General features: G+C 38.0%; 1 protein-coding gene and 1 pseudogene across 1 annotated transcript; both read left to right on the top strand.

Moving 5' to 3' along the window:
- The first annotated feature begins 3,846 nt into the window (after nt 1-3,846).
- LOC101284088 (olfactory receptor-like protein OLF3) lies at nt 3,847-5,323 on the top strand. The gene is given in 5 exon segments (XM_012533908.3): nt 3,847-4,307; nt 4,309-4,428; nt 4,431-4,659; nt 4,662-4,736; nt 4,739-5,323. Coding segments are annotated over 5 exon segments (960 nt in total). The 5' UTR covers nt 3,847-4,223; the 3' UTR covers nt 5,191-5,323.
- A 14,832-nt stretch (nt 5,324-20,155) lies between these two features.
- LOC101283836 (olfactory receptor-like protein OLF3) lies at nt 20,156-21,133 on the top strand (annotated as a pseudogene).
- The last annotated feature ends 230 nt before the right edge of the window (nt 21,134-21,363 follow it).

Genomic DNA, 21,363 nt, shown 5'->3' with positions numbered 1-21,363 from the left:
ATTAGTTGTATTAAATTATATAAAATATGTCGTATTAGGAATCTGAAAACTAATTTTCTGTTTTCATTTCTTTGTCATAGAAGGCATTTTAGTTCTATTTGTTGTATTAATAACTGGAATAATGGGAGAAGGCACATGGAAGTATGTTTAACTAGGTTCAGCAAAGGTTATATTTTAACCGTGAGGAGTTGGTCTTTGCTCTCCAAACCTCATGCCTGATTTTTCCTATAATTTCTGTGTCATTCCTCATCCCTCTGTCATTTGTAAGGGTCTCAGTTTTTTGTTTTTTAATTAATTTTTGGCTGTATTGTGTCTTCGTTGCTGCGCGTGGGCTTTCTCTAGTTGCGGCAAATGGGGGCTACTCTGTCGAAGGCAGAGGAGGAGGTATGAATTCATGTAGATGTACAGAGGAATGGAGTTGACTTTTTGCTTTCTTTCACCCAGAAAGTGCTTTTTCAGTAGAATTGTGTGTTATAATGTCAATTTTGAGTATTAATAAGAAGCCATTTACATTTTAAAAATTTTTATAGGACTGATTCATTCTTATTATTTCTCCATGCCTGCCTAATTCACTAACTTTTCATGCAGTGTACAAAATAAAGTACAAAATAAAGGAAAATAGGAGATAAGGCAGTAAGAGGGCTTGAGGGCAGAAACAGAGCTGCTTCTGTCATCCACAAACCCTTTGGGGTTAGGGTAGGGTCTCTGAGCAGAAAAGTGAATATTGTCTATGCTTCAACTCTCTTACCTGTGTGAAAATTAACAAAGGAAAACCCTGCCTAAGGGAGACCTGACAGGGAGTCTCAAGCCGACCGTCAGAAGGATTGTCAATTACAGGCCCCAGGGAAGAATCATCAACAGGAAAGAATCATCAATTACAAACCTCAACAGGAAAAGATACACACATTGCATCTCTTGTAAGTAACCGACTACCCCAGCAACTCAGCCAGTGAGAAACCATCAAAACCCTGAATTCTCAATTTCCTCCAAAGGACTTTGGTTCAAAACAACCCTTCCCAACATCCTCCTTTTACTCTATAAGGTTCCTCTCCTTTGTTTGTGGGACTTCTATGGCTTCTGCTACAGCTTGCATGTCCTGAATTGCGATTTCTCTTGCAATAAACCCTCTCCCAAATAAACGCATTTTGCTGGCAAAATAATTGTTCTGTTTTTAAGTTGAAAACCTATTACAGGACAAAACAAAGCAAGTAGGTCTAGAAATGGCCATATATTTCATGATTCAGATACATAAATTTTCATAAACCTCTTTTGTGATGTCCACAAACCTGATGTCCTCCACTGCTCTATCAAGATACTTCTACCACCGCCCCTCACTTTGCTTTTCTTCAACATGGTCAGGCTGAAATAACATCTACTTGCCTCAAAGAAGGCCTTCAGATATAATTGTAAGACTGCAAGAAAATATTTAAGTTAAAAAATCTGTTCACTTTGTTGAATATATAGCAGATCTGCAGCAGAAAGTAGACATTTCTTTTTCTGTTAATTTGGCAAATATCTATAAAGTCTCATCTTGGCTAGATGTTGGTGTTTCAAGGCGAATATTACATTTACCTGTGTTCAAAGACTTAACCCATCCATAGAGGAAATGACACAAAACAGATCATCATCACATCATTTTTTTCCCCTGGTGCATGTGCAAGCCGCCTGGAGAACATGCCAGCCAGTGACTCCCCTGTGCTCCTTTTACTCACCCTGCACATCTCTCCACTACAGCTTGTGCCTCATTACACACAGGTGACAGTGCCACTGAGTGCAGGTATGAGCTTCGGAGTGTAATAGTTTCTGCTTTGAATTCATTCTCTTCCACTTCCTGAAGCAAGCCACTTGGCCTCTCTGAGTCTCATTACTCTTCACCTATATAATGTGGATAATATTGGCCTACTGAAAGGATCATCGGTGAAATTAAGCAGTTGAAGACCCAACATTCCTATACTAATGACTGAATTAGGGCAGGTACCCATTATTTGGTGATGATAATTGATCTAACCTTTGATTCCATGCTCTCTCTCTCTTTCAGGATCTTATTTCTTCATTTAGTCTGTTTGTCATCCTGGGGTTTCTCCTGCTTCTGATGGACTCCCTTTCCCTCATTATAAAAAATATACATGCCTCTCACCGTGGAGAGAGGAATCTTTGCTATTTTTCACTCTAATTATTTCTTTCTTTCACATCCAGAGTTCTCAAATGATTGGTATCCACTTGCTGGGTTTATTTCCTCAAAACATTCTTCATTTAAGCCATGGAAATGCAGTTTTCACCTTCACTAATCCATAGAAACTGTACTCTTAAAGGTCACTCATGGCCTTCCTGGCATCAAACTCAGAAACTTTCATTTCATTTTCATTGCTAACTTTTAACAGTGTTAACCAATTCCTCCTTCCAACTCTCAACTCTATCATTCACTTCTGATCGGATTTTCCTCCAATCTGTTATTCCTCATCTGCATTCTTGGGTAATTTTCCTAAATTCTCCTACCCCAGTACTGTGAGAACTTTGTAAGTTTCTTGCTCACAGTTAATACATCTCCATTCATCTCCCCACATGCTGTATTCCTTCCTCACTTCTTCATGTCTGACAATGGAACTAAAAGTTCTCCCACTCTTCTAACACATCATGATTGATTTTTTTCTTCTTCCTCACCACTCCATAGAATAAATCCCCATTTATTTAAGCCTCAAATAAATAAATAAATCTTTGTTTTAATTACGTATCTTCCATCTTTCATTTAGTGTTCATTCACACTTACGTTTGCCCTCATCAATCCCACTTTATGAAGTGTAATGCCTTCCTTGTAAATTCCCTGACGTAAGCTCTACCCACTCCACACATCCTACACACTGCCTCCACGTTAATCATGCAACACAAATTTCTTCACATCACTTTCATGCACAAACAGATCTATGATGTGTAAATGTATACAGAATTAAGTTCATCCTGAGCAGAATTCCCACACAATCCACAATCTTGTCCTGTCTTATTTCTAAAATTTATTATCTGTAGAATTATTATACTATGTTTTACAGCAAAGTATTTTATTAAAATAGCTGAAATATCTTCCGTTGGTATGCTGATTAATTTTAACCTAAGACTATTCATTTTTTTTGAAAGCCCGCGTACAGCAAAAAAAAAAAAAAAAAAGAAAGGTATTTAAACATTTGCTTCCCTTTCTCTTTTGTAAATAAAAAGTCAAGCATTCACACTCTCATTTCCTTCATTTTGAGCCCATATAAAAGGGTAGATTTTTAACAGCAGCAAGTTGAAAGGAGAAAAATGAAAAGAACAAGTACAATTACAATCATCTACCCCACTGTATCTCACTGAGGCTAAAGAGACCCAAGGCTATCAGAAGGACAAATGGTCCCCAGGTCCTCAAAGTGACCCAGCTATTCCTAAGCCCTCAGTTCTATTAAAAGTTGCCTCCAATATTATTTATGACTGAATTGTTGAGGGGGGGGTTACATGGGAAAAACATGTTTGCTACTTTATTTACGCCAAGGCAGAGATCATATGACTACTAATACCCATACTACTACAGTACTGCTACAAGTAATAGTTCACAGAGTACTTTCTCCATAAATTACCTACATGTGAGCTTAAATGTACTTGTGAGTTGTATAATATTACCTGTTTCATATGTAAAAGTTTGTCACTAAACCTACATCACATAGCTGGTAAATAAAATCAGTTTTCAAACCTAGATTCTCTGATTCCAGATCTTTTCACAAGCCCCTGCCTCTTTTCAATATTTCTTTTTATAATAGATTTATACATGTCATCATAATGGATCTAGTTGACATATTTAAGGTAGTTTTTGTAACTTTCCTACCAAGTTTTTCTTCACTGTTTATCAGTTTACCTGCCATTGTTATCTACCATCCTTCCCTTGCCCTAGAAACTTAGGCAAGTTGGTAAAGATGTGCAGCTCCTAAAATTGTAATGCATTATCTTCAGGCTTTAACTGGGCCTCCCAGGGACAACATCAAGTCCTTAGGAAGGTGCTGTCCTGTTCTCTGATGCAGAATGGATACAGTGTATATCAGGATGAAGCCTGTCATCTTGGCCCATGAGTGATGTGAAACATCTGACTAAGGGTGGCCAATTGTATATAGTTTGTATTGATAAAAGTTATTTTTATGGTTCTGTGATTCAGTAGATTCTGTTATTTCTGTCTCTCTGCAGATTAATAATCCTCACATTTTTAAATGGGAGCAGATAACCATACTTTGGTGAGAGAATTCATTCTCCTTGGCCTGTCCAGTGACTGGGACACTCGGGTTGCTCTCTCTGGCTCTCTCTGTCCTGTTCTTGGTTATGTACCTGGTGACAGTGCTGGGGAACTTCCTCATTATTCTTCTGATCAGACTGGACAGCCGACTCCAGACTCCCATGTATTTCTTTCTCACCAACCTCTCTCCCTTGTTGATGTCTCTTATGCCACAAGCATTGTCCCTCAGATGCTGGTGCATTTTCTTGCAGAACATAAAGGAATCCCATATGTGAGCTGTACAGCCCAGTTATTTTCCTCCCTGGGCCTGGGTGGGATTGAGTTAGTTCTTCTGGCAGTGATGGCCTATGACCGCTATGTGGCTGTGTGTGACCCCCTGAGATACTTGGTCATCATGCATGGAGGGCTCTGTACTAGTTGGCTATCACATCCTGGGTCAGTGCCTCTGTCAGCTCTCTCATGCAGACCACCATCACCTTTCAGTTGTCCATGGGCACAACAAGTATATTGATCACATATCCTGCGAACTCCTAGCTGTGGTCAGGCTGGCCTGTGTGGACACCTCCTCCAGTGAGATCGCAGTCATGGTTTCTAGTATTGTTCTGCTGATGACACCTTTCTGCTTGGTTCTCTTGTCCTACATCCAGATCATCTCCACCACCCTAAAGATCCAGTCCACAGAGGGGAGAAAGGAAGCCTTCCACACCTGTGCCTCTCACCTCGCAGTAGTTGTCCTGTGCTGTGGCGTGGCCCTTTTCACTTACATCCAACCACGCTCCAGCCCTTCTGTCTTTCAGGAGAAGTTGATCTCTCTCTTCTGTGCCATTTTGACACCCATGCTGAACCCCATGATTTACAGTCTGAGGAATAAGGAGGTGAAGGGGGCCTTTCAGAAACTACTAGGGCAGTTGTCTGGATTAACGTCAAAACTGGCAACTCGATGAATCATGAGCATCACTTAGAGAAAAGAGCTTTGCTCTTATGCTTTCCCACCCAACTCAGATATGAAGCATTGTTACTGCGTTGCCCTGGCAACCAGGAAGGAGATGACAAAATGTGTACTTGTGGTACCGGGTAGGAGGCTGAGTGATTGGGTTGGGGTGTGGGATGTAAGGGTGTTTTTATGTCACAGCAGCATGTTCAGAGAAATTAAGCCCTGCTGTAATAGAACTTCCCACTGTTAACCACTCAGTATCCATTCATATGGCCTCAGAGTATTTGAGGAAAATATCATTTATTGTTTTTGATAGCAGCATGAAAAATCGTAATCATTGACCCATTCTTGGATCGTACCTTGGAACACTGATTTTATTCAACCACATTTTAAAGAGGTTATTGTATTTCCATTGGGAACAAAATGCATTTTCATATTTGAACACTCACTTAAAATATTGTGTGACATATATAATCCGGTTCATTAATTGTGTGAGTCAGTATCCTAAGGGGGGCGCTGCTGTCAACGCTGACTAAAATGTTTTTGTGGATGACCTACCGCATGTGGGTATACAGGCTCTGTCTGCGTAATGGAAATAAATGAGAGGAGAAACATCGACCATAGTCACATTTTACCATGATAAGGATATAATCGAGGGTTGTTTGTACACAATGACATTATTTAAGAAAAATATGAGATTCAGTTACTGCTAATTAGCATATGAATAATTTAATAAGAAAACTATTGCATGTATATTGGGTACCATTCAAAAGGTAAAATTGTAATTTCTGAAAATTCAGCAAACTTTCTTTTCTCTGAGATCTTGGGAAAAAAATAAGCAAATAAACAAGGAAATAAATGAATCCAATGTTAAGACATAGTTAATCTAAGAAAAGCAGTTTTCTTGGAGAAGCCGGTGAACGATAATACAGCTTTGGTTTTGTGTTATCAGGATAGGTCAGTCTGCTCTGCAGGTGTTATTCTCAAGTCTCCACATTAAAGGCCTTCTTGTATTCCCCTTCCCATCACACACACACACACACACACACACACACACACACGCACACACACGCACACGCACACACACACCAAAACCCTACTTAATCTCTGTAAATCTTGTGAGCTGGCATTGTCTGTGAGTGTACCTTGTCTCTCAGGATAAACCTAAATAAGGTAAAAGAGGGGAAAGAAATGATTACACAAGGGATAGGTAAGGGAAGGAGACAAAAAATATGGTAATAGTGGGTCCTCTCACTCTCTTCAAGGAGTATAAAAGAGGGCCTCTTCTTTTTTTTTGGTCTCATTATTAAGTCAGTTGATTGGCTTTTGGTTGATTTGCGTTTGGGCGTTGGTGATCAGAAGTTGAAGGGTTTCCACCGGCACCTATTTTCTCTGTGAAATAAGATGGAGTACCCATGGCTGAGAGTACAGGGGAAGGAGGAAGAGATACAGGAGTGAGACTTGAGAATGGTGCAGGTTTTTTGTTTTTTTTTTTTTGGCTGTGTTGGGTCTTCTTTGCTGCACTTGGGCTTTCTCTAGTTGTGGTGAGCGGCGGCTACTCTTTGTTGTGGTGCGCGGCCTTCTCATTGCAGTGGCTTCTCCTTTTGCGGAGCGCGGACTCTAGGCACACGAGCTTCAGTAGTTGCAGCACATGGGCTCAGCAGTTGTGGCGCAAGGGGTCTAGGGCATGGGGGCTTCAGTAGTTGTGGCACATGGGCTCATTAGTTGTGGCTTGTGGGCTCTAGAGCGCAGGCTCAGTAGTCGTGGTGCACGGGCTTAGTTGCTCCACAGCATATGAGATCTTCCCTGACCAGGGCTCGAACCCGTGTCCCCTGCATTAGCAGGTGGATTCTTAACCACTCCACCACCAGGGAAGTCCGAGAATGGTGAAGGTTAATAGTCCACATGGGTATAGACAAATGTGCCCCTTTTACCTGTGGACATCACTGAGCCTAAAGTATGTCTGAATTTCATCTCAGTGTCTTCAATTACAAGGTCACAAAGGTCATATTTTTCCTCTCATTTGACCAACTTTATCTTTATTCTCAGCCTTCTCTAAAACAAAGTTACAGTTGATCATTTTGTAGGCATTGACTTTGTTGTAGACAGTGCTTTTGGCATTGTGGGGTATCAAAGTTGTGTTCAGGTATAGCCGCTACCTCAAGAAATTTACAGTCCTCTAGGGCAGGGGTTGGGAAACTGTTTCTGTATTAGGACAGATAGAAAATATTTTAGACTCTGTGGGCCATACATTCTACATCACAGCTATTCAGCTCTGCCGTGGTAGCACTAAAATAGCCACAGATAATACATAAAAAAAGAATGAATGTGGCTGGTAGCCATAAATCTAAATATATGGACACTGAAATTTTAAATTTGAATTTTATATAATTTTTACATCATAAAATATTCTTTTTATTTTTTCAACGATGTAAAAATATAAAAATATTCTTTTCTTGTGGGCCATGCAGAAACAAATGGCAGGCCAAATTTGGCCTTTGGGCAATAGTTTGCTACACCATTATAGGGGAAATAGAACAAAAGTGCAAAATTATAACACGAGGTATGCGCATAAAGAGCCCTGATACTCAAAGGAAGAAAGGGTTCATAAAGAGTCCTGGTATTCAAAGGAAGAAGGGATTCTTTTCTGCATGTAGACTGTTATAATGGTGAAGGCTTCTAAGAGAAAATGAAGTGGCTCTCACTTCAGTTTGCATTTCAGAAAGCATCTCATTTCTCATAGTCATTTAGGTCCATTTACCCAAGATCTAAGGACTCCATACTAATGGGTGAATGGAGGACGTGAATCGCACACTGAGCATGATTCTTAGATATGGGTTGAATATTAATTGGATGATTTGTATTACTTCTTAGCCGTAGCAGCATTTAACCACACTGACAGGTCTTTTGGGGACACATTCCCTTACATACAAGGTGAAGCTTCACTCTGTACTGTCCCTTATCATGATGTCTGGGACCATCAGGTTCTCCCCTATTCATCCCACTAAAATTCAGGATTTTGAGATCTAAGCCTTTGTATAAAGTATAGGTCCTATAAAATATACACAACCAAGTCAGACTGATGTGGTTTGGTTGTCCTTCTAGGTCCAAATTGGGGCTAGGCTACTCTCAGTGAAATCTGACCCTCAGTTTCATGAGATTGTTTTCCATCTCATGGAAAGTATCTCACCACTGTATGCATACTATTTCCTGACTGCTTTGAGCCTTCTACATCTTCCTCATCAAAGTGTAGCAGGATAACAAAACAAGAAGTGCGATCCTGGGCAAGTTATAAAACCTCTCTAAGAATCAGCTCTCTTTTTCATAACTTACAAAGAATAATAAGCTCCTCCTGAGAAATTTGAGAGTATTGAGTGAAATATATGTAAAGCAGTTAGTAAAATGGCTGACACACAAAAAGCACTTGATAACTGCTTGCTATTATCTTTGTTTTTTTTCTCATAAAGTGTTCTACCCATTTCCCCCCACCTCCTGTCCTCCCTGGCCTTCTGGCAAACATTTTAGACCAACTCACTAGTCCATCCCAAACAATCTAAGGGGTCTGACAGAAGAGTAGACGCCAGAATAGTGTCTAGAAAACAGACCTCTAATTTTTGGCAACAAAGAACAAATTCTGTCTCATGCACTCTCATTGTAGGAGGCATCATCCCCCAAGCGGTGAAAATTGGTCTTCATGGGCGGGGGGCAAAAATATCTTCGGTATTGGGCTTCCCTGGTGGCGCAGTGGTTAAGACTCCGCCTGCCGATGCAGGGGACATGGGTTCGTGCCCCGGTCCGGGAAGATCCCACGTGCCGCGGAGCGGCTGGGCCCGTGAGCTATGGCCGCTGGGCCTGTGCGTCCGGAGCCTGTGCTCCGCAACGGGAGAGGCCACAACAGTGAGAGGCCCGCGTACCGCAAAAAAAAAAAAAAAAAAAAAAAAAAAATCTGTCTATCTATCTATCTTCGATATTGCAATGGCTTTTGGTCCTTCAAAGAATATCTAAGGTATTAAATTTTCATGGGGTGAGTGATTAAGAAAAAGATGTCTAAAAAGTTTTCTTTGAGGGATGATGATGAATAAAGGGCTGAGACAAACTACTCCATCTGTAGAGAACTATTCCTTGTTTGGGCACCAATATTCACAAGTGAATCATAAGCACAGAGGTCAGAAGACATATAGTCCTAGAGTTAATTCGTTATAGGCTTGATGTCTGCTTCATCTGTTTTTTACTATCTTAGTCTATAACCCTGGGCCTTGACTACCTTGACCTACTCTATCTAAGCAAATCCTTCTGCCCAGTTGGTTTCTACCCCTACTTTTGGCCTTTACAGCCACAAAGATATGGACAACTGAAAGTTGAGTGAATTCACCCTGCTGTGGGACCTGAGTCACTGGAGACCCTGTTCAACTTCTGGCCCAGTACCTGGTGGCAGTGCTGTGATACTTCCTCATCAAGCCCCTATGAGCAGTCCGGACACTTGATCACCTGTTCTATATATTTTTATTTAACGACTGTGCTTTGCGGGCTTCTGTTATAAAGTAGTTCTGTTTCACAGATGCTTATTCACTTTTTGGGAGCCAAGAAGTCTAGAGACTTTTAGAGGGGGTATTAGAATTCCCATCAGTTATATAAATATAGGATTTAAGTCAGATTTATAAAAATCTGAAAGAGCAGAGTAATATTAGCTAGCTCTGTGCTACACTTACTAATTTTAAACTTTAAAGGTCTCCTAAATTCTGTAAGCTTATATTAATGCCTTTCCTTAAAATACAGATATTATTATCCACATTGGGGATAAAATATGAGTTTCGAGTATACGTAACTCATGCAAGCTCAGACAGCGAGTAATCAACACGTACAGCCGAGATGCAGTTCAGCCTTGGCTTGTCTGAACCCAAAGGCGTCCTAACTCTCGACAAGGACACGCCTTTTGGGATACCGCAGGGAGTTCTGGCACTTTAAGTCTGCTGTGTGTGGATCAGCGTTCAGGTGAAGATGTGAAAAACCCACAGAGCCGTAGCGTTACCATTATAGTTAGGACCGTTAGAGTTTCAAGTGACAAGACCCAAAACAAACTGGAGAAGCAAAGCTAAAAATTAAATAAATTAAATACCTTAACTGTGGAATATTGTAATCAGTATCATGAATAACTGAATCTAGAGTCTAAAGATTTTCTTGAAGTTTGTCTTTTTAAATTTTTTCGTATTTCCTGCCTCTTGGCTTTGCTTCTCTCTGTGGAGCTTGTTCTTTTCTATCATTCATCGATTTCCTCTGTGAGGTGGAAAAAGTGACCCTTGGAGGCCCCAGATATACAACATGATGTGAGAGACAAAATCCTGACTTGTCTGCTAGCTCCAGCGGAAAAAGCTCAGAGATGGGTCCAGGTTGGCTTACCCTGGGTGGTGTGGCCCTTCTTCAGTCAAGCCCTCTGTTAGGGTTATGAGGCATTAACATATTTTTTACTTGAATTGTTTTGCTTAATGGAAACTTATTTTATCACCAGTCATATGTTCAATCTTTGTAAATGTCGCATACATACTTGAAAAAAAGGTGTTTTCTGTAATTGTTGATTGGAGTATTCCATAAATGTTAATTAGTCCACTGTTGATAGTGCTGTTGAAGTTTTCTGTTTCCTTACCATTTCCTTATTATTCGCTTCTTTCTACTTGTTCCATCAATTATTGAGAAGTACTGGAATCTCTAACTATAATTGTGAATTTGCCTATTTCTCCTTGCATTTCTATCAGTTTCTGCTTCATGTGTTTTGAGGCTGTGTTATTAAGTGCCTCAGTATTTACAATTCTTCTGTATTCTTGATGAATCTTTTACTATTATGAAATGCTTTTCTTTATCCCTGGTAGTGTTCTTTGCTCTGAAATCTACTTTGAGTGATATTAATATAGAAACTCTAGCTTTCTTTTGATTAGTGTTAACGTGGTATTTTTTCACCATATCTCATGGATCATTGTCCTTCATTGCCTGATGTCCAATGCCATGAAAATTGTAGTTTAATATATTTTGTCCTGATCTATAGTTCTTTCTGATGGGAGGGTAAGTTCAAGCCCTGTTTCTGTCTCTTGGCTAGAAAGGGAAACTTCTTTTGTCTGTTCCATTGACCCATGCCTCTACTGATAAAGCAGTGTTAGATTGTATTGAGTACTGTAGCTTAATAGTAAGTCTTTAAATCAGAGAGTGTCACTCCAAATTTGTTCTACATTTTCAAAATTACTTAGTCTGTATTCTAGGTTCCTTGTTTTCCACATACATTTTAGAATCAGCTTGTCAAATGTTTCAAAACAGCCTGATGGAAATTTGATTAGGATTGCATCAAATTTATAAGTCAAATAGTAGGGGAGAACTGTCAGCTCAGCAATATTGAATCCTACAGTTCGTGAACATGGTATTTCTTTCCATTTATTTAGGTCTTCTTTAATGTCTCTGATCAATTTGTTTGTAGTTTCCATGATAAAAATCTTACACGTTTCATTAGCTCTTTTTCTAGTATTCCGTGATTTTAATGTACTTTACATGATACTCTATTATAATTTCAGTTTCCACTTCATTCATTGCTAGAATATAGAAATAAAATTTATTATTTCATGCTGATGTGCATCCTTTGTCATTGTTAAAACCCCTTATTAGATTTCCTTTTTTTTGTTATTGGTAGATTCTCCTTTTATTTCTTTTTCTTTCTTTATTGCAGTGACTAGAACCTCTAATACAGTTTGAATAGGGGTGTTGAGAGTAAATCTGCTTCATTTTTCTGGATCTTAGAGGGGAATCATTCAGTCATTCACCATTAAGAAGGATGTTGACTATTAGAACTTTGTTAATGTCCTTTTTCAGACCGAGGACTTTCTCTTCTATCTCTAGATTCCTTAGTTTTTATAATTAATGGATATTGAATTTTGTCAAAATTTTTCTCATGTCTATTGAGATATATCATATCTCATATAGATATCATATATATCATATATATCTCAATAGATATCATATATATCATATTATATATCTCAGTAGATATATATTATCATATATAGGTAATCTCTGTAGACTCTTGATTTGGTAAATCACATTTTTTAGTTTTTTTAAAAACGATTTTATTTTGAACTAGTTTTAGACTTAAGGAAAGTTTGAAAATATAGTACAGAAAGTTTACCGTAAAGTTAACATCTTACATGACCATAGTACAAACAACAAAACCAGGAATGTAACATTGGTGTAATTAATATTATTTCATTTTTAGGTAAATTATAGTGCTTGGTCTAATTTTATCAGTTTTCTCACTATTTATTTATTTTTTTTAATTTAGAATACTATCCAGGATCCCACATTACATTTGCTTATTATTTCTCTTTAATCTCCTTCATTCTGTAACAGCTTGTCTTTCCTTGTCTTTCATGCCTTGACACTTTTGAAGAATATTGACCAATTGAAAGTTTTACTAACTTTGCATTTCTGGGATAAACTCAACTTGGAAATAACATATTTATTATAAGCTGGATTCAATTTACTAATATTTTAAAAGTATTTTTGTGTCTATGATGATGAGTGATTTTGGTCTGTAGTTTTCTTTTTTATTTGCAATGTTTTTGTTTGGTTTAGATATCAGGGTAATATTTAAAGAATTAAAGGAGCAAAGTTACTTCTGCTGAAGGTTTCTAGAAGAGTTTGGTAGATTTTGCAGTACTTCTTCCTAAAATGTTTGGTTTAATTCACCAGTAAAGCCATTTGGTCTGTTGTTTAGATATAGGACCATTCACGTTATCTGTTTCTTCTTTTACAAGTTTGGCAGCACAAAACTTGTGAAAGAAATTAAAAATTTTTCCATTTCGTCTAACATAGACTATATTCATAAGGTTTTGTTTTTATTCTTTTGATGTCTGTAGGATCAGTAGTGATGTCACCCCTTTCATTTTTTATATTGATAATTTGTGTCTCGTCTCTTCTTTCTTGATCAGTCTAGATAGAAGTTCATCAATTTTATTGATGCCTTCAAAGACTCATCTTGATTTTTTTTTCTATTTTTCTCTTTTCCATTGATTTCTATTCTCATCTTTATTTTTTCTTAGGTGTATGTCCTTAACTTTGCTTGTAATATTTTGTCTGTTGACTATGAATACTTTTATCAATAACTGAAAGTATCTTTATTTCTCTTTTATTTTTAAAAGACATTTTCTCTGGGCATAGAATTCTAGGTTGGCATTTTTTTTCTTTCAGTTTTTCTGTTAATATTTTTTTTTCTCTGTTATGTAATGCATTTTTTTTACAACTGCTTTCATAATTTTGTTCTTATTATTGCTTTTCAGCACTTTGATAATGTAGCACTTTGTAATGTTTTTCTTCATTTTTAAAAAATGCTTGAGGTTTGCTGAACTACTTGAATGTGTAGGTTCTTTCTCTTCATTATATTTGGAAATTTGAGTTTAATATTTTTAAGGTATTGGTTATGTCTTCCCCTATACCCCAGTACTCCTTTTTACTTCTGGGACTCTGATTTCATGTTTGATATTTCTCACAGCTTATTGAAGCACCGTTCAATTTTTTTCACTCTTTTTTTCTCTACTTCATTTTGGATAGTTTCTATTGCTATGTCTGCAAGTTCTCAGATCTCTTCCTCTGCAGTGTCTAATCTGCTATTGATTTTATCCAGTGTATTTTTCATTTTAGGTATCTCATTTTTCATCACCTTATAGTTTGAATTGGGTATTTTTATATCTTTGGTTTCTTTCCTCATCATGCTTAGTGTTTTCTCTGTCTTCTTGAAATGTGCAGTGTATTTATAACGCTATCTTAATGTGCTTGTATTCTAATTTTATCACCTCTGCTGTTACTGCATAATTTTTATTCGTTGATTTTTCTTCTCATTATGGCTTGTTTGCATCCCCTCTCCTTGGGCTGTGGCCTGGAAACTCTTCTGCCTCTTTGTATGCTTGGAAAAATTTTTTACTGGATTACAGACACTGAGTTTTATGTTTTTGGGTGGTGGATACTTCTGTTCTCTTCACCTATATCTTAGGAAATTTTTCACGATGTTTGATTTCTTTTATAGTTTCCAGATTTAAGTGCTTGAAAGAGGAAATATTTGTCTTCTCCCTGTACCTATTAAATGGTATTTTCTAAGGGGTGGGACTACCCCATCTTTGTTCTCCTTGCATCAAGTGATATTAAAAATAGTGTATAGTAAACTATTATCCATTTCCAAGACAAATAAAAGAAGACAAAGAGAAATGGAAGAAATAGGCAATATTAGGAAAGAAAAGGGACATTACCACAGATTCTATATACATTAAAATATATAAGAAGATATTAACAGATTTGGACTAATAAATTTGAAAAGTTAGATGAAAAAGATAAATTCCCAGGAAAGATAAACCTGACCAAAATGGACACATGAAGAAATAGAATAGTCCTATATACTAAGAAATTTGAATCCATATTTAAGAATTTTTTAACAAAGAGCATTTCAGGCCAGGTAGCTTCACCAGTGAATTCTACCAAATATATAAGGAAGAAATAACACCACTCATCCACAAAAGTAATTTCATATATACATATTTAATATATAAAAGCCAGTTACATTTTTATATAATTTAAAAGTTACTATTTAAAACAGCACTTCAAACCATCATACCTGGGAACAAATCTAGTAAGACATATACAACACACAGAAAAAATATACATAGAAAAAAGGAAAGATATTAAATAAATGGGAGAATATTTTTTTTTATGGATTGGAATACTGAATAGCATAGAAATGTCACTTCTCCCCAAATTGATTTTTAGGTAAAATCCCAATTAAAATTTCACAAAGTTTTTTTTTTTTCCCCTGGAAATCTAATTCTAATTCTAGAGTCAGATTGAATATTCAAATAGCCATGAAGAGCCGAAACAATCTGAAAATGTAGAATCAAGTTGGAGGATTTATACTACTATAAACAAGGTTTATTATAAAGCTACAGTAATTAAGACAATGCAGTACTGGTATAATAATAGATCTAAGTAGACCAATGGATCATTAAAAAATAGTCTAGAGAAAAACCTACACATATAAATTAAAATTTGGTTTGTGGTAACACAGGAGAATAGTGAGGAAAGAATTGTCTCTCAGTAAAAGTGGATATTCACATAGAAAAAAATGAATCTAGGTTCCTATGTCGTATCATGCACAGAAATAAATTCCAGATATATTGTTGATCTAGATGTGAAAAGTAAAACATTAAAACTCCCAGAAGATGGCATTGAAGAATAACTTCATGATTTGGGAGAGACAGAGATTTCTCACTCAAGACTCAAAATGCAGTAACTATATGAAGAACAACTATGAATAGAACTACATTAAAATTAAGAACATCTCTTCATCAGAGACACCATTAGAGAATGAATAGGTGGGAGAAAATATTTGTGATACATATAAATGACAAGTGACTCCTATTCAAAATATATAAAGAACTAAAATCAATAAGAGAAAGAGAAATAACCCAATAGGAAAATAGGCAAGAAATTGAACACACACCTCAGAAAGTGGAATATCCAGATAGTAAATACTTAAAAATATGTAGAGCCTCATTAGTTATCATAGAAATGTAAAATATAATCACAGTGAGATACTACTATGTACACATCAGAATGGCTAAAATGAAAAAGACTTAATCCAAGGACAAAGAATGTTAGAGCAAAGGAATACTCATACAGAGTTGGTGGGAATATAATTGAAACATCTGTTTTGACAGAACTGGTGATATTAGCTAAAGTGGGACACACACATAATCTGTGATATAGCAGCAGTTCCACTACTAGGCAACAGAAATGAGTACAGTGCATGTCTGGGACAAAAGATGAGTGTGTGCGTGTGTGTGAGTGTGTTTATGTGAATGTTCATAGCAGTGTTGTTTTTAATAGCCACAAATTAGAAACCACCTAAATATCCATCAATGGGATGGCTGTCAGATTTGAGATGCCTTTGAGTGGGTGGTGAATTTTTGTAGTATTTTTAGAAAACGAGGGCGAAAATCTAGATACAAAAATACATCATGACAATATGCCCAGTTGAAAGGAGCCTCCCAATAGTGAGACAAAATGGAGATATGGCCCATGAAAAAGTTGCGTAAGTTGTGTAGATAATATATGATCATAGCTTATGTACAATTTCAGAACCTTGTCTCAGGAGATATTGCCCAAAGATCCCCTTGACGGTCCACAAATAATTGGGCACTTTGGCTCAGATAGTCTCAATCATGAGTACATGGACGGAAAGTCATGGGCAAGTTTTAACTACCTCAAAGTGAAACTTCAACAAAGACAGGAGAATGTCTCCAGGGGAACTGGGGATTCAGATTCTCTTCTCTCCTGTTGCTGGCTCAGGGAAAACTGAATTCTCACTTGTAAATTCTTTTAAAAGCAGATGAGAGTTTAAGGTGAGAGAGTCACCATACAGAGAAGGTGAAAAAACAATGGAAGCCCAACAAGCACAGCATAATTGGCCTGTAGAGATTTTATGTCTGAGGGAAAATAAAATCCCACTTCTTGCCCAGCCCTGCTCTTCCTGGGCAATGCTGACTTCTTTTCCTGGAGGTAAGGCAGTCATGCTCAGAGGCTCTCCATTGGGTTCTTAGGATTATGAGTCAAGAAGCAAGGATTTCCTTAATACACAGCTTCTTTCTGGGTTCATGTGAAACTTGGGTTGAGTTTGGTTACTACAGAAAGTAAGGTCCCATTTTTGCAATTGGTTTTAAGAAAATACATTTGGGTAGCCAAACTGGGGAGAAATTTCTCTCGAATACCTCTGAGAAATGAAGCACCTAGCCTGGGGCTTTTACTGCATTCATGGGAAACATTGAACTTATTTACTACAGGTCGTGTTCCCTGCGTCACATTGCACTCCCCCCAGCACTTGTCCACTGCTGGAAGTTTGGATCTGAGAACAGGTTTGTGTTAACCAGCTCATTCTTAAACAGTGATGGTCAGAAGGTAACTTCGTCTAGATGACTGGCTCTAAACTTTCTGTTGCTCCAAGCAGTGTAGTTGTAGGTATGCATTAGGAAGTGGGAATGGGGTGGGGATAGCAACTTAGCCAGTTAACATTGTTGGGAAATCTCAAGCTTTCCAGGTGGCTTCTTTTGAGAACACTTCTGATGTAGAACTTTAGGAAGCTTGAATCACAGTTCTTGGAAGGAGAGGTGGTTTAGGAATGCTGTTTATCTTACCATTATTGTCACTTACAACACCTCCACCTTATTTTTGAAAATCTGTTTTTAACTTGTATTTACATACCATATTTTCAAAAGTGTTTCAAACATTTTACTTTTGGTTAAAAAATTATTCTTTTTCCTATTGATGTCATATCCTTTTTCTATTATCCTCCCTACTTCCCTCACTCCAACGAATTGGGACAGACTTGAATTTGTGCTCCCTTTAGACAGATGAAGAAGCTACAGTCGGACCTCCAGATCCACAGGTTCTACATCTGTGGGTTCACCGACCATGGATTGAAAATATTAAAAAAATTTCCAGAAAGTTCACAAAAGCAAAACTTGAATTTGCTTAATGCTAGCAACTATTTACTTATCATTTACTTTGTAATTAGATATTATGAGTAATCTAGAGATGATTTAAAGTGTACAGGAGGATGTGTGTAGGTTACATGCAAATACTAGGCCATTTTCTATAAGGGACTTGAGCATCTGTGGATTTTGGTGTCCACTGGAGTCCTGAAACCAATCCCAGGGATACTGAGGAGCAGCTGTAGTAGTGACAGTCGAACTGGGAAATGCAAGTTCATTGGCCAAGCAGGTCGTTCATTCACTCCTGGGGAGAGGCACTTTACAAAACATGAAGATGGTACAGAAACGTGTCATGTGAACCATGAGTGTTTCTATTTGTAAACAATACCTTGCTGAGCCTTTAAGCGGAATTACTGATCCAAGACCAGGGATTACTGCATTTTCTTTGTCAAGCCCTTAACTATTACTAGTTTTTAAGAAGTGAAAACTCAAAACCACAAGATAATATCATCAGATTTTTCAGTCAAGTCTCCTTACCTGGTACCTGAGAAGACCTTAAATAATCATCAGCTACCTCCTGCACTGTATTTTTTTTCCTTTTAGCCCTCTCCTGGTGAACTCATGTTACATGAATTGTTTCATGTATTATAGCAGAATCAGAGACTGCCTCATGCACCTCCCTAGGAATATTATCTATTAAAATATCATCTGTACATTGTCAGGTTCCGCTGACAGGTCTCAGGCACTGATTTTCCCCTTTGTAGTCACTTATCTCTCTTTTGTACCTGAGGTCTTCACCAGTGATAATTTTATATTCCAACTTCTCCCTTTTCATTGGGGATAAAAAGGTAGGTTTCCTCTTTCTTTGATAGAAATATTACAAAGTGGCTTGCTGATCTGAAGCTCTAGAGTAAATTCTAAAGAATTAAGGAACATTTTGTACTTTTATTGCCTCCCCTTGTAATTTACATAAATTATCTCTCAGAGTAGGAATGGTTTATCAGGCTTAATTCATTTCTAGATAAAAGATTATCAAACGCAAATGCCAGTAGACCCTTCTCTGCTGGCTAATCCAATCACCTTTGGCACCCTATTTATCTGCAGTTAGCTGCCCTTACTGTCATGAATGCCCTCAACACAAAATATGATTCTCATCGTATATTCAATGGCACTATCTGATCACAGACAGCAAACAGATAATATCTCCTTGTCACAGCAGTGCATGCGTTTCACTTTCTCTACCTAAAGGACAGAGTAATTAGAGGGACAGGGTATGTGGGAAATCTAGAGTAGGCTTTGTTCAGTCCGTGAGGTTTTTGGAAATCACTTGAGATTTGACAAGGTACAAATAAGATTACTAAGAGTTCCAGAAAGAATACTAGAGCCCTTGAGCTTTCGGAAATACTAATATATCAGCAGGATTAGAAAGTTTGGGGATGGTATTGAGCAGACTAGAATATTACCTTCTGGTCATGTGAGTCACAGTAGAGGGAGCATAGCACAAGGATGAGAAAAGACAGAGTTTTCTAAGGGGCAGGGGATAGTCAAATATTTCAGATAAAGATAAAAGTAAGGACGGTTAAAGGAAAGAGATCATCAACAGTCACTTCACTGAGTTAATTCTAATTAATTTTTTCCATCACATTATATGGTCTCCAAATCACAATAATCACTATCTAGAATACATACAAATGGAATCAGAGGGAATGTGCAACCAGTTTCCCCTTACCTTTTAGTTAATAGGCCAGCACGTGTGGCAACTCTTCGAGCTCTTAGCATTTACTAAGGAAGACAGTTAACGCATCTTTGATTTGTTTCTTGACAGCCATACTCTGCTGTCGACCCCATGATCTGCTGCTCTTTCAAGGGAGGAGAAATGCAATATTGCAGATTCTTTCCTCTTATTCTCTCAGCCAGGTAAAAGACAAACAGGTGAAGATTTTTCAAAAATGAGCCTGGTCACCCAGGTCTTCATTTTTTATCTCACTGACCCTAAGATGTAATTTTCGATAATTTTTAGCTACTAAAAACTATTTTATATTTGCTACCTTCTAACTTACAACCCCAAATTTGTGATTTTAAAAGGGTGGAAATTTAGTATCTCATTTTCATAGTCAAAGAATCCAGAAGTAAAAAAAGTAAATTAAAAAGAAAACCTGTTCATACCTATTAGGTTCCATTCAGTATGGATTCTGAGATAGTAAGGAGGGAAAAACTGGTGTCTAACAGGGAAGTAAACAAACTCCATGGTTAGGAGTTGGCTTTAAAGAAAAAATATCATGTTTTACAGTTAATCTTTTTAACTCAAATAAGCATTTTAATGAAAACATTTCTGCTTAAGGAAGCTTCTCCTTGGATCTGTTGTTTCCCAGAAGGAGACATACAATCTGAAAAACCACACCACTTAATATTAGATGGCTATTTGGTCTAAGTGACCTTATAAGGTCCTCTGGCACCTTACGTTATCTAGTTTTTTTGACTTATAACTTGGGTTTGGTCTTCAGAAGCTCATGGGCAGGGAAGACCAGACATGGATGAGTGAGTTCATTCTGCTGGGACTGTCCAGCTGCTGGGAGACTCAGGTCTCCCTCTTTGTCCTTTTCCTGGCCATGTATCTGATGACTGTGCTGGGGAACTTCCTCATCATCCTCCTTATCAGACTGGATAGCAGGCTAAACACACCCATGTACGTTTTCCTCAGTATCCTGTCATTTGTGGACATCTGTTATATCAACATAACTGTCCCCCAGACGCTCATTCACTTCCTTCTGGTCAGCCCAGGAGTCTATCCCATTCTACAGCTGTGTGCTCTAGCTGTTTATCTCCTTGGCAGTGAGCAGCACAGAGTTCTTCCTGCTGGAAGCCATGGCTTATGACCGCTGTGTGGCAGTGTGCCGTCCACTGCACTGTGCAGTCACCATGCACGGAGGGCTGTGCCTGGGGCTGGCTGCTGGCTGCTTGCTGGCTGGTTTCATGAATTCACTGATGCAGACAATCATCTTTCAGCTACCTCTGTGCCATAAGGTTGTTCATCGCTTTGCCTGTGAGATGTTGGCTGTGCTGAGGCTGACCTGTGTGGACATCTCCTTCAACAAGGTCATGGTGGCCATCTCAGGATTTCTGGTGATCATGCTTCCCTGTTTTCTTGTTGTGTTCTCCTATGGTCGTATAGTTGCTGCGATTCTGTGTCTTCATTCTGCCCAGGGACGCCACAAAGCATTTGGGACGTGCGCCTCTCACCTCATTGTGGTTTCCATGTGCTTTGGAACAGCCATCTTCACATACTTGAGACCCATGGCTGGCTCCTCAGCAGAACAGGAGAAGATGGTCACCCTGTTCTATGCTGTGGTGACCCCAATGCTGAATCCCTTAATCTACAGCTTGAGGAACAAGGAAGTGATGAGCACCTCTAGGAGAGTGTTGGGGAAACTTAGTGACAAAGGGTAAAGATTCATAGAATTTCTCCTTCCCTCCAACAGCCCATAGAACGACATTCTAAACAAAGAGAAAATGATGGACATGCCCTTTCTTCTCAGATTTTCTCATAAGGTAGATCGTGGTGAACAAGTTTTTCTAGACTGACTTTCCACATTCATCCACATTTTGACCTGTTACGGTAAAAAAAAAAAAAAAGCCTTTAATTATTAAGCTGCAGTCTGCTGGATAATCTCTCCTTC

Source organism: Orcinus orca, chromosome 9 (assembly GCF_937001465.1).
Source record: "Orcinus orca chromosome 9, mOrcOrc1.1, whole genome shotgun sequence".
NCBI lineage: Eukaryota > Metazoa > Chordata > Mammalia > Artiodactyla > Delphinidae > Orcinus > Orcinus orca.
The sequence above is the reverse complement of the archived record's forward strand: the minus strand, read 5'-3'. Positions and strand labels throughout refer to the sequence as shown.